The sequence below is a fragment of the Sesamum indicum genome, linkage group LG1 (assembly GCF_000512975.1).
Source record: "Sesamum indicum cultivar Zhongzhi No. 13 linkage group LG1, S_indicum_v1.0, whole genome shotgun sequence".
Lineage (NCBI taxonomy): Eukaryota > Viridiplantae > Streptophyta > Magnoliopsida > Lamiales > Pedaliaceae > Sesamum > Sesamum indicum.
This window is the reverse complement of record NC_026145.1, coordinates 10,927,140-10,939,658: the sequence shown is the minus strand read 5'-3', so window position 1 is coordinate 10,939,658 and position 12,519 is coordinate 10,927,140. Positions and strand designations below refer to the sequence as shown.

General features: G+C 31.6%; 2 protein-coding genes across 2 annotated transcripts; one reads left to right on the top strand and one right to left on the bottom strand.

The window, feature by feature from the left end:
- LOC105162558 (thiosulfate sulfurtransferase 18) lies at positions 3,668–5,077 on the top strand. The gene is made up of 4 exons (XM_011080617.2): positions 3,668–3,973; positions 4,087–4,231; positions 4,331–4,384; positions 4,732–5,077. Exons 1-4 carry the CDS (start codon positions 3,726–3,728, stop codon positions 4,822–4,824), a joined length of 540 nt encoding a protein of 179 aa, XP_011078919.1. The 5' UTR covers positions 3,668–3,725; the 3' UTR covers positions 4,825–5,077.
- Positions 5,861–11,734, bottom strand: LOC105162547 (long-chain-alcohol oxidase FAO4A-like). The gene is made up of 3 exons (XM_011080607.2): positions 11,521–11,734; positions 9,755–10,024; positions 5,861–7,887 (listed from the first exon to the last, which is right to left on the bottom strand). Exons 1-3 carry the CDS (start codon positions 11,695–11,697, stop codon positions 6,067–6,069), a joined length of 2,268 nt encoding a protein of 755 aa, XP_011078909.1. The 5' UTR covers positions 11,698–11,734; the 3' UTR covers positions 5,861–6,066.

Below are 12,519 nucleotides of genomic sequence, written 5' to 3'. Positions count from 1 at the left end.
TTTGCTTTGTTTCATCCTCTAGAACACAACTTTAGTGACTCTATTCCACGCATCCGTACAATTGTGTATGGTCTAATTAGAATGCACTATGTACATTAATGATAGGTACAAAATGGAAAGGGGAATTGTATCCACCAACCCTCTTCCATTTACAAGTCAAATACTTACACTCTCATAAATCCTCTACTTGGAGATATATATCATGGACTAAATTATGTTGATTTTTTTTTTTTTATCTTTTGGGTATAGATAATATTAATATTTTTTTAAGTTAGGTTTAAATATACAAATATTTTTTTATTTTTTTTAAAATTATAAATACATCTTTTGAGAGAGTCGGCCAATGTTAGTGTAACGTTCTTTACAGAAATTTGTGTAAGTTTTTTACACCGAATAAAAGTGTATTTGTAATTATAATTAGATCTTCAGTATATATGTGTCATTTAATTGTTTTTAGTGACAACTTTTATGCATATTTGTTTGTTACTAATTCTTGTTATATAATAACAATATTTATAAAATAAAGTCACTATAATTAAAATTAAAATAAAAATTCTTGCTGCTAAATATATATATATATAATTAGTATCAATATTATAATTATCATTTTCTTTCTTTCTTTTTTCTTTTTTTTGGTCGCTAATCTTTTCTTTTTTTGTAGTTATAAGATCATACATTTTATAAAATACTTTTAAAATTTATAAGATGTCAATTTCTATTTTAAGAATATGTTTGCAAGTGTTCTTAATTAGTGTCGCGTTTGTTAAGATTTTAAAAATAAGTTAAAAATTTTAAATTAATTTTTTTATAAAAAAATATAAGAATTTATGTGTTCCCCATCTTATTTTTATAGTTTTTAAACTCTTTATCCAAAAAATTTATCGAATATTTTGTAACACCTTAATTATAAAGTTTCCAATATTTTATAAGACAGTTTTAAAGACTTATAACCCCACGAAAACCCCTCTAAATCTCTACCTTCTCAAGCAAATTGGGTGGAAGCATCAGAATAATTACAATATTTGATTATGATTAATTGCTATAGTTAATAATAAATAATGGTAGCACATAATTATTAATTACGGTCACACAATAGTTGTTGGTCGTAGTTTTTGCGAGGATGGTTAAAACATTTGCTATGGCTAAAAGCCGTGACTACTAACTTTTTCATGGTAAAGAAAATAGTTTTTTGTATCGATTTTATTTAACTGTAGTTAATAGTAGTCACCTACCATGATAATTAGTCATAGCATCTAATATTGTAATCAATAGTAATTTTTTTTATTGGAGTAATTAGGCTAAAAAATTAACCAAATTACTTGATATTCGATTGAAATTGATCTATTAAAGCTCGTCTGAACTCAATCTGTTAAAGTCAACAAACCAACTTTGACCAAAAAAATTTATTCGACAAACTTTTGAACATGGTTCAAGCTCGATTCGATTAATATAAATAAGAAAATATGCATAAAAATATTAAATTATTCAAACTCGATGCGTGTTTGATTCAGTTAAAACTCGTTTAAGCTGGATTAGATCAATAATCAAACAAAATTCAACTACAATTCTTAAAGTTCGATAATTATTCAAATAAATTTGAACAATGATGCATTCGATTCGATTCGAATCATTTGCGGCCTAGGAGTAGTAATAAAAATAAAGGGGCCGAAAAAGTGAAGTTCCATGACAACACTATAATATAACAAAAAATACCATACCTAATCAGCCACAATTGTTTAACAAAAGAGATGAGTTTAAGCACTGACATGATAAACATTACTTGATTGTTTATAGTAACAATTAGTGGTACAAATTAACATATATACTTGTACATTGTCACATCCCACGCATATATAGTCCTTTTTATGATGGGATTATATATACATATATATATATATATATATATGATATCCAAAAGGGCACTACTGATGAGCAACTTTACAATGTAAAACCCTAAAAAACTGTATGCTAACATCTGTCCCTTTCTCTCTTAAGTGATTGATTTGATTATTGTTTAGAACTTTGTGTAGTAATGGAGTGAGCATATAGGAGAATCACAAGGGATCCATTATACTTGGCTGCCTGTTCATACCTACATTACTTGATGTTTGTGCAAGAATTGATGGATTGGAAGCAATTAATGTTGTTTGTACACGTGAAATTCTATATGTAAGATGTAAATTTCTTGTCCACAAATGGATGTTGATGTAAGAACAAGTGGCGTTAAATGTTAAAAAATACGGTTGATATTGATTAATTACCGTCACATTATGGTAATTATTAGTTGTTTTTTTTTTAAAATAAGGTCAAAATATTTGCTACAACTGAAAACTGTAACAAATATTTTGACGGTAGGTAAAATAATAGTGAATGTTAATTAACGGTGGTCAAATTTACGTAGCCTCATCAATTTTGTTACTTCGTAATAGATAATATTGATTTACTATAAATTTTCAACCTTAGTGATTTATAATATAAAAAATAATCAATCTTTCTAGAAGGTTTTATTCGATGGAATTTTTTTTATTAGTATTTTCACAATAGATAAATGCTAATTAAAAAATATATTAAAATATCAATTAAATTAATTGTGTACACTTAAAATTTTTAAGAAATTAAATGTGAATAGAAAAAATTAATATAATTGATAATTAATATATATTTTTACAAATGTCATCATTTGATTCATTTACAAAATGCCTACTCGAAACTCGTCGACAAATGAAAGCATATTTTTTGAATTGGGGTTACAAAGTATGGATTTGCTTACAACAAAACCCTAATTGAAATATTTGGAGAGTGGAGAATATTGTTTTGGGCTGTCTTATTTTTGTATTGTTAGAAAAATAAAATTGGATCAAGCTTAGGGTCCATGATCATTTAACCCTGGAAACGGCCCATGAGATTTTGGTCCATATGCACAAATACCACCAGATCACCACCTGCTCTGCAATTCAAGTCGAATGCAGCAAATGGAAGCGCTCTTGTTTCTGCGAAAAAGCGAAATCGATTAAATTAATTAATAATAATTAAAAAAAATAGTTTTCATCATATAAAAGAAACACATAACATAATATTATCAGCTAATCCAAATATAGTTTCATTTTCGCATAGTGATTTATACAAAATAAAAAAACAAATTTTCCATTAAAAGGTAAAAATTAAAAATGAAAAAGGTAAATTACAACCACAATTTATGAAATTTGACATAATTACGAATACCCCATCATTGTTTGAAAATTACAAATATTCCATAATATTTGATGAATTATGTAATCTATAGTATATGAAATTATCAATTTTGTCATTACTGTATTTTTTCCTTTCTTTAAAAAATTTGACAGGGTGGATAAAAATTATATATATAAAAAAATAATCCACTTAACCCATAAAAAATTAAAAAAATAAATAAAATAGGGCATTTTGATCGGTTAAAAAAAATTAACGAATTAGAGTAATTGTTAAAATAAAAAAATACAGATGATTTTCAAAATAATAAAAAAAAATTCCAAATATGGAGGGATGTGGTTGTAATTTACTGAAACGAAAAACAAAAGCCGAGCAACCCATAGCTAGTTTTGGAGTAAAACTGTGAGTAGTTGGGTCAGAAAAACAACAGGAAAGCGAAAACAGAGGGCAGCACAAGAAATGTCGGGAGCTGGTATGGTTCGGTGCAAAACAGGGTATTGGGTGCGGGATCAGAAGGTGTGGTGTATATTAAGGATATGATATGCCGATTAGTTTTGATGATCATCAACTCAACCTTAGAAATAAAGAAATTAATTACCAGTATGGGCGCATTTAAGGTTGTTTTCCACTGCGGAATAGGATTCCTTGTCGCTTTGCTTCTTTTCTCCAGTTCAGCTGCTGCTGCTGCTGATGATAATGATCAGGTTGTCACTATTGATGTGCACGCAGCAGCTAAACTCCTCCTCCATCACCATCACCCTCTTCATCTCTATCTTGATGTCAGGTCTAAATATGATCAGGGGTTCCTTGTATATTAATTATGTCATGTTATTTCTATTTTGTCCTTTTTTTTCTGTCTGAATTTTAATTGTCATAAACTCTATCAACTTAAAACAGGACTCAAGAAGAATTCAAGAATGGTCAGTTGGAGAATTCCTTCAACATTCCATACATGCTTAATACTTCTCAAGGTATGGTGAAGAACCCTATATTTGTGGACCAAGTTCTGTCCCTGTGTGCCAAGGAAGATCATCTTATTGTGGTAATTACATCTATTTGGAATAGTCATTTAAGATCATTATTACAGTGTTGTTATGTACAGCATCGGAATTTATAGTTAAGAATGTTAATGTATCTGCAGGGCTGCAAAAGTGGTGTCAGGTCTTTCTATGCAACCACTGATCTTCTCAATTCAGTAAGTTTTGATTCTTTTACCAATTTGCACTCAATTTCATTGTTTTGATTTAGATAAAGTTTGGTATTTTGAGGCTTCAATATAGGAGATCATAAAATATATCAAATATATCTTCATGATTTTTCTGCCTGACATGACAAAAAAAAAAAAAAAAACAGTCATATATGACAACGTGCAAAATTACGAGAGAAAATTGACATATATATAAAAAAAAATAGATGATAAAATATAAAAATTAGCATAATTGGAACGGAAAAAAATGTAATTTACCCTTGAAATATTTTCTTCAAATTCTTTCATCAGATCTAAATCCACAAATCAACTGCATATTTCTGCAAATTGAGCAGGGATTCAAGCATGTATACAACATGGGAGGAGGATACATTGCCTGGACCCAGAACGGATATGATGTTAAGAAGCCACACACCGATGAACTGTAGCTGCAAGAAAAGAATATACCTCATTTTATGACAACATGTTGTACGTACGTGTGATTTTGTAAGAATACTAGTTCATTCACATCAAACACTATGTACATATAATTATTAGTTTTTGACAAATTAATATTGCATATTATTTGTAAAGCGATGTGTATAAAATCAATATTAGCGGTATATTATAGAAAATATTTTATATATGTAGCATTTGTATTTCAAATACAATACAATATATAATTACATAATATTCATTCCATATATAATTCTCGAATTTTGGTTTGGAAGCATTGAATGAAGCTATTTTTTTTTCCCTTTTACATGTATATATATATATAGGTAACAAGTTTACATATATACAATAAATGATCCCTAATTAAGCCGTGTTTAAAATATCATCACTAAAGTTTATATATATTTTGTTTCAATAAAGTCTCTCAATTAGCTTTCTGGCCAGAAAATATAATTTTTTTAAGATAAAAATGGATGATTTAAGTTGAAATTTTGCACTTCACTCTCCTAAATCTTGAAATTTGTCAAGAAAATTGTAATTTTAATCCAAAAAAAAAATAATAATTTACAATACTAGTCCCATATTTTCTGAATAGCTATATTAATTTCATATTTCAAAAAATATTGCAAAATTACTCTCAAATGTTGCAAAGTAACGTTGCAAATTGTTTGATGGTGGAACTAACTTCACCACGTTTGAAAGCTCCCTTAAATCATGTCTAACAAAGTTTCAATAGTATATATTCGAATTGGCTAAAATGGTTCAGCTCAATTTTAGGAAAGAATCCTACGACATTAACAGAACGGCTAAAACGCCTGTAAGTTGACATAATTACAATACTTTCCTTTTACAATTAAACCTGGAAATTTCCGGTTAACATAATTAACGTACAAATTAAAATAGTTTCCTCTTACAATTAAACCTGAAAAATAGTTAACAAAATTAGAGTACACAAATTAAAATACTTTTCAATTACATTTGATTTTGAATCGAATCAGTACTTTATATTTTTTTTTCATGAGTATGTGCTAACTGAAAAAGACATGTCATTACCACGTGCATTGACACGTCATTATTGTATCAACAAGCTCGAATTCAAACATGGTGTTCAAGTTACACAACCAGACATGATATTTCGTACATCATATTATTGTATCAACAAGCTCAAACTCAAACATTTTATTACAACTTCCAAATCATGTTTGCTCCTAAGAGTAGACATCAAATACTGCTCTCTACATTATCTTCTTCGGCTCAAGAATTTGAAGAACTGATTGTGCAATGCAATAAGCAGTGGCCTGAACAGTCACCATAGGATTCACTCCCAACGCAGTAGGAAAAACACTAGAATCGGCCACGAAAAGCCCCTCCACCTCCCAAGTCTCTCCCTTTGGGTTAACCACTGAGCCCTTTGGATCCACTCCCATTCTGCAGCTCCCCATCTGATGTGCCGAAGCTATAGGGGCCGACAGTTTTTGCAATGGCCTTAAACTCTCCTCTTTCACAAACCTCTCAAATTCTTTCTCACTGGCTTGCTTCACTTTCAAGACCCGTCCCGTGCTGTGATGAGTCCCAATTTCCTCAGCGCCAGCAGCTGCCAATATCCTCATACATTTCTCCAATCCTTTACTTAGATTTTCTTGATCAAAATCCTCCAGTTTGTAGCTTATGTCAGTCTCTGAAGTTATCACCCCCGACCCTTTATCTCTGGCCAGTGCAAATACATGAGCAGTCCTGGAAAACTTAACCATCCTGTTTTTCATGTCTATGCCTGAAATCCATGGCATTAGTAAAGAAAATATTCCAGGATGCAGTGATGGAGTCTGTATTATAGCCCCATAACCCGACGTTTCAAAATTTGCTACGACTTTTGACATTGCTGTTATTATGCCTCCTTCATAACTTCTCTTTTCTGGTGCAGGCCATGCATCAGGTGAAGGGTCAGGAAAGTAGCCCCATGCCATTACCACTGGATGAATGTGAAAGTTCTTGCCAACATTTGGATTCTTTAAGCCACTCCTTTTCAGCAGGGCTGGAGTGCAGATTGCACCTGATGCAACAACGGTTACGTCTGACTCCACGATGCCTATTTCTCTCCCGAATGGAGTGTCGAATGCAAAAGCAACCCCAATAGCCCTTTTCTTGCCATTGATGTCGTCTGTGATCACTTTTATGGCTTCACATGTAGGCAGAATAGCACCATTTCCTGATTCAACCAGATCCACCAGCCATGTCTCTGAGGTACCTTTCTTCCTACCATCTTTACAGCCAAAACAGCACCAACCGCAGTAATGATCTGAAGGAGCGTTGCACGGGACAGTCTCCACAGGATACCCCAAATTCTCACACCCTTTTCTCAAGATCATGTTGTTGAATCCTTCATGCTCAACTTCTGATTGAACTCCCATTTTTTGGCATACAACATCCAAGGCCTGCTGATAGACTTCACTACCGAATAACTCTAGCTCGTGTTTTTCACTCCATTCTCTCATGACGTGAGATGGGGTGCGAATTGAGGCCGACCAATTTATTGTTGATCCTCCACCTACTGTTGATCCTGCAACAATCAGAACGTCTAGATTATCGGTCACTAACATACCATTCCCAAGGTACATTTGATCCATTGCTTCCCCTTCAAGAAGTGAAAGATTTGTTCTTGCAAAATAGCTTCCTTTTTCTAGCACAAGCACTTTGTGGCCGGCGTTTGCAAGAACCCCTGCCACGACTCCACCACCGGAGCCAGAACCAACTACTACTGCATCACATTTGACAATGAATGATGGATTTAAGGACATTAGTCGTCTGTTCCTTGAATGCGGTGTGGAGACAGGAAAGCCTAAGCTCTGTAGTTTGTGAAGGGCTTCTTCCCTTGATTGGTCCAAGTTGATGATGCCTTTGTAAAGTGGTCCAAACAACTCATCTTGACTTGCACCATCTTCTTTCTCTTCACATTCTTGTGGTCCACTAGTCTTGAGTATTCGAGTCTTGGCGCAGCCCGGATCCGGCCCGCAGTAGCCTATTGCTTTCCATGAGAGGTTCTCACCCTTCTCATTCACCTGAGACATCATCAATGCAAAACATGCAGCTACATTTTCATTTCAACATAGGAGAATCGATCGAGTGATTAGAACATGGAAAAAGTAGTGTTGACAAACAGATGATACATAGAATAGCTTCTATATTGATCACAAGACCACGTAACTCTGTGGCTCAGGTATCTCAGCATTTGCCGAACCTCACCTAAAATTGGCATTTTTAATGTAAAGAAGAATACTAAAAAAAGATTAAACCGCAACTAGCTCTCATGGAATTTGACATAGTTATAAATACCCTCTCATTATTTGCAAAGTTATTAAAAATTCCTGATTCTAATAGTCGTTTAACAACTAGTCTAATTTATTAGTTTTTATTAGATTTTTATCCATTTTTTATGGTGAATTGAATAAACTACCCTTGTGGACCATAATTTGTATTTTATTAATTTTTAAAATTCTATAGACTAAGTGGATAATTCTTTTATAATTTTTTAAAATTTTCCATCCACGTCCAATATATATATATATATATATATATATTTACAAATTTTCAAGTTTTTTAAAAAAATTAAAAATGCAACAAGGGTAAAATTGACAACTCCATACTTTCATCAAATATCAGAGGTATGAGTAATTTTTTAAATAATAAAAAAGTATTTATAATTATGTCAAATATTAATGGAAATTACTGTAATTTTCTTAAAAAAATATCATTAGCTAATTACGAAAAACACCCTCATTTAAGAAAATTATGTTGATACGACCCATATATAGTTATCTATTTTACAATAGATATGTTTCCGTCGACAATCCGACTTTTAGGGATAAAATTGAATTCTTACCAGAGCAACTGGTCCTAACTATCAAGTAGAGACAAAAGACAACCGTCTGGATATTTGAATCGTACATTAATGTTCTTGGGCCAAATCCCATTAACTCCAGCCGGTGGATTATATGTACCGCTACCAGCGCCATCAACTTGGCAACCACTGCCTCTAGATGCCAAGTTATTGCACAATGATTTCACTCGCTACGTAATTATTTCCAACCATGTATGTCCTAACTTGTATTTATTCAAGCATCTATGCCCTTCCAAAAATCTAACCCAGCTCGAGTTCTGGTTAAATTTAAATTAATTATAAAATAAATATAAGATATTAGATATATGATTCATATATAATGATCAATTAACATGACAAGTATATTATAGTAACTTTGTGATTGATTTGATTCGAATGATCATAATTTGAATAAAATTTTCTTATACCCCACGACTTGTACCTACTCGTGCTGATCTATGTAGGCTAGGCTGCTTATATCCTAGGCAAGTTTAGAAACATCTTAGAATACATGTATTCTCCATGCTAGAAGGCTGAAAAATAGGGTAGGAACGGGTAGGAAGTTTTTGAGTGGATCGGGGGACAGCCCCCTCAGAAATTCATATTGCACTAAGTGATCATTAATGATTGTCACATAACCCTCATTTATTTATTAAATATGTAAAGGTTCATGTAATATTAACAAAAGCAAGACAATTTTGACTCTTCAGAATTTTTTTGAATCTCAGACAATTGTAGTTACGAATTTACATATATCCAACAATATAAGTAATTTTATCACCCAACTCATCGTAAAATTAAGAATGAAAACACACACACACGTTGCCTCGCATGTTGTCCCTAATTTGAGTGAGCATTTTTTAAATTTATCATGGATAGTCTCTATAAAAAAAAAATAATATTAGTAACAAAACACTAGGTGACAATTTTAAAGTTTATACTAAATATATATATATATATATATATAAAGTGACAGCAATTTCGACTTTGTCACAATATATAGATAATTAGTTAGATATGTTGAGTTACAATAAATATATTAAAATTACCTGAGTGAAAAATAGGAGTAGAGTAAAGAATTTGAGAGCAGTAAAGAGGATCCTGAGGAGAAGGAAATTGCTGGTGGACCATGACCGCAGTATTTGTTCTCTTTCCTCATATGGTACCTCTGAAAATGTCTGAAAATACGGAAATTTTGGACATAAACTTTTTCTCCCACATAGTACGAAAGTACCTATTCTTGTGGACAGCAACCCTACTGCCAATCTTCCCAAGTAAATCTTAGGATGTTCTATTTTTCCTCCAAGTAGTTCAGCAACCTGCCAATCATGAATTCAGAAAACGGAAAATAAAATGAAAAATTACTGTAAGCTTTGGCGAAATTAATTACTTTTGTGACAAAATGCTATAACTTTATTAGCTATGATAGATATAACATTGCCTATTATTATTATTATTTTCAGAAAAATGCCTAGAGGTATGACGAAAAATAAACCAAAAGACAATTTTGCTCTCAAAGAATATGAAAAACCCCAAACATTTTAGAGTTCACGCCTTTTTATTTGGTCCCGTTCCACCTGACTGGACAACCCATTTGTCATTTGATGATCCCCAACCCATTCAACGAATATAAAGACATGTGGCCCACACACATAAACTGCTATAAATATTTTGGAGGTTCATTTCACAGGTGTATGTATGTATTTATTACTACTAGATTGCACACCTCAATTTGTATAACCTCGGGCTGAAAACTAACTTAAGTTTCGGTAGGTTTTAGTTAAGGGCTGCCTGAACTAGCCTAACGTCTTGTGTACTCATTTGGATCGAGGTAATCACTTGCGCTCGTGCTCCGTGAAGTTGCCAGATACTTGCTAGTCACCATCTAGCTAGTCGTTCGAGGACCTCGACCCAAATCATACCCATTACAGCTACATTGATTTGATCAAAATAAAGTCATGTTACAATGAATTGAGAAATAAATACCCACAATTTAATACTTATTATTATTGTTGATCCACGTAAAATATGTAGGGATAACTACAGTGACATCCTCTACCTACTAAATTGTAATTATTAGATTACAGAAATCACAATAATATTATCTTGAAAATCATTAACTTGTACCCTCCATCAGTAATTATTTTGTTACCTTGAGAAGGTGTTATTATGAAAATATAATTAACTATCAAGAAAAATGATTGAGATTAAATATATATATATATATATATATATCATTGGCAGAATTAAGGTGCACTATACAAAAATAATTAAATAGCTACGAAAAATAAAATTCTTGATTAATAATTCATTGTTAATGATGATTAGCAACGAATTCACTATTTTGCAAAGAATATATATCCTTGCTATTAGCTTTATTTCTATGTTTGCGCAATAATTAATATATATAGGGAAAAATGTTGCCCCGTAATTTGAGAAATAGGCAAAAAAACCTCTATAAAAAATAAAATAATAAATTACCCTCTAATGTTTTGGAAAAAGAAGCATACATAGGGAGATAATTTGCTTCATTTTTTTAAACACAGAGAGGTAATTTGCTAATTTCTTTTTCATAGGGGGTATTTGCTCATTTCAGGGTTAAATTAAATTTAACCCAATATATATGTAGAGAGAGAGAGAGAACGTCATCAATAATTAGATTATAAATTCACAAAATTACTCGAATAACACAAGTGATTTCTGCAATGTAACCATTATATAATAATTAAACGAAAAAAAAAAAAAACAGATGTAGACAGAAGGCAGAAGAGAAGAAGGCAGTGAGTAATTAATTGTTATATATATATATAATTACATGGTGTGGAGTTGCGGTCATGGAAGCTGATGTTTGATAGAATTGGCGGTGGAAGGATGGATGAAGCTGACCATCAACATCTACGGAGGGCAACAAGGTGTCGCATAAAGCACTCAGCGCTTCCATTTGCCCGCATGAAAAGTGCGAGCTTTTGTAAACACGACTCTTCCCGGCCATCTTCTGAGAGAGAGAGAGAGAGAGAGAGAGAGTTGGAGAGAGCACATAAAATGGCGCCCAGTATCATATATATAGGTGCATGACTTGGTTGAGAGAGGGAGAGATGATAATGGAGTCATCTGTAAAGAATTAATGAGCATTCATGAATGCTAGCTAGTGCATGAAAGGCAATAGGGTTCTCTCTCCCCTTGCTTTTCCACATCAACAATATTTATTCACATCTCTACACCAAAAATGTTACTATTTTAATAATTATTCTTGTTGATTTTTTTTACTTTTAGAAAATGAAAAAAAAATATTATTTTAAATTAAGCAATATGTTATTATTATATTTACAAGAATTTCAAAATTTTCACTATTCATATAAAATAATTTTATCATATTCGCCATACAAAAACATAAAAAAACAAAAAGTTCCTTTCGCCTAAAAAGGGATTAAAATGAGAAAAATACACTTAAATTGATCATCTACCCTCTAGAAAGTCCAAATCTGGCCACAATTTTTGTACGAAAATGACCAGAAAGACAAAATTGAAACAAAAATTATGAGGACGTTGAACGTCAAGAAATGAACTTAAAAAATTAAAATAATTTTACTAAAAACTCAAGGGACCAATTATACTAAACCCTCATTTTATTTTTTGTTTTATCTATAATATATAAAAAAGTAAGTTATTTCTCACTCACAACTGACTATTTATGATACCATAATATCAAATTTTAATTATCAATTAAACCCTTAAATATTTGTATCAATATAACTACTTATATATTTTAAATAATACACCTCATTTTTTAACCGCTATCATATTTATTTATTCT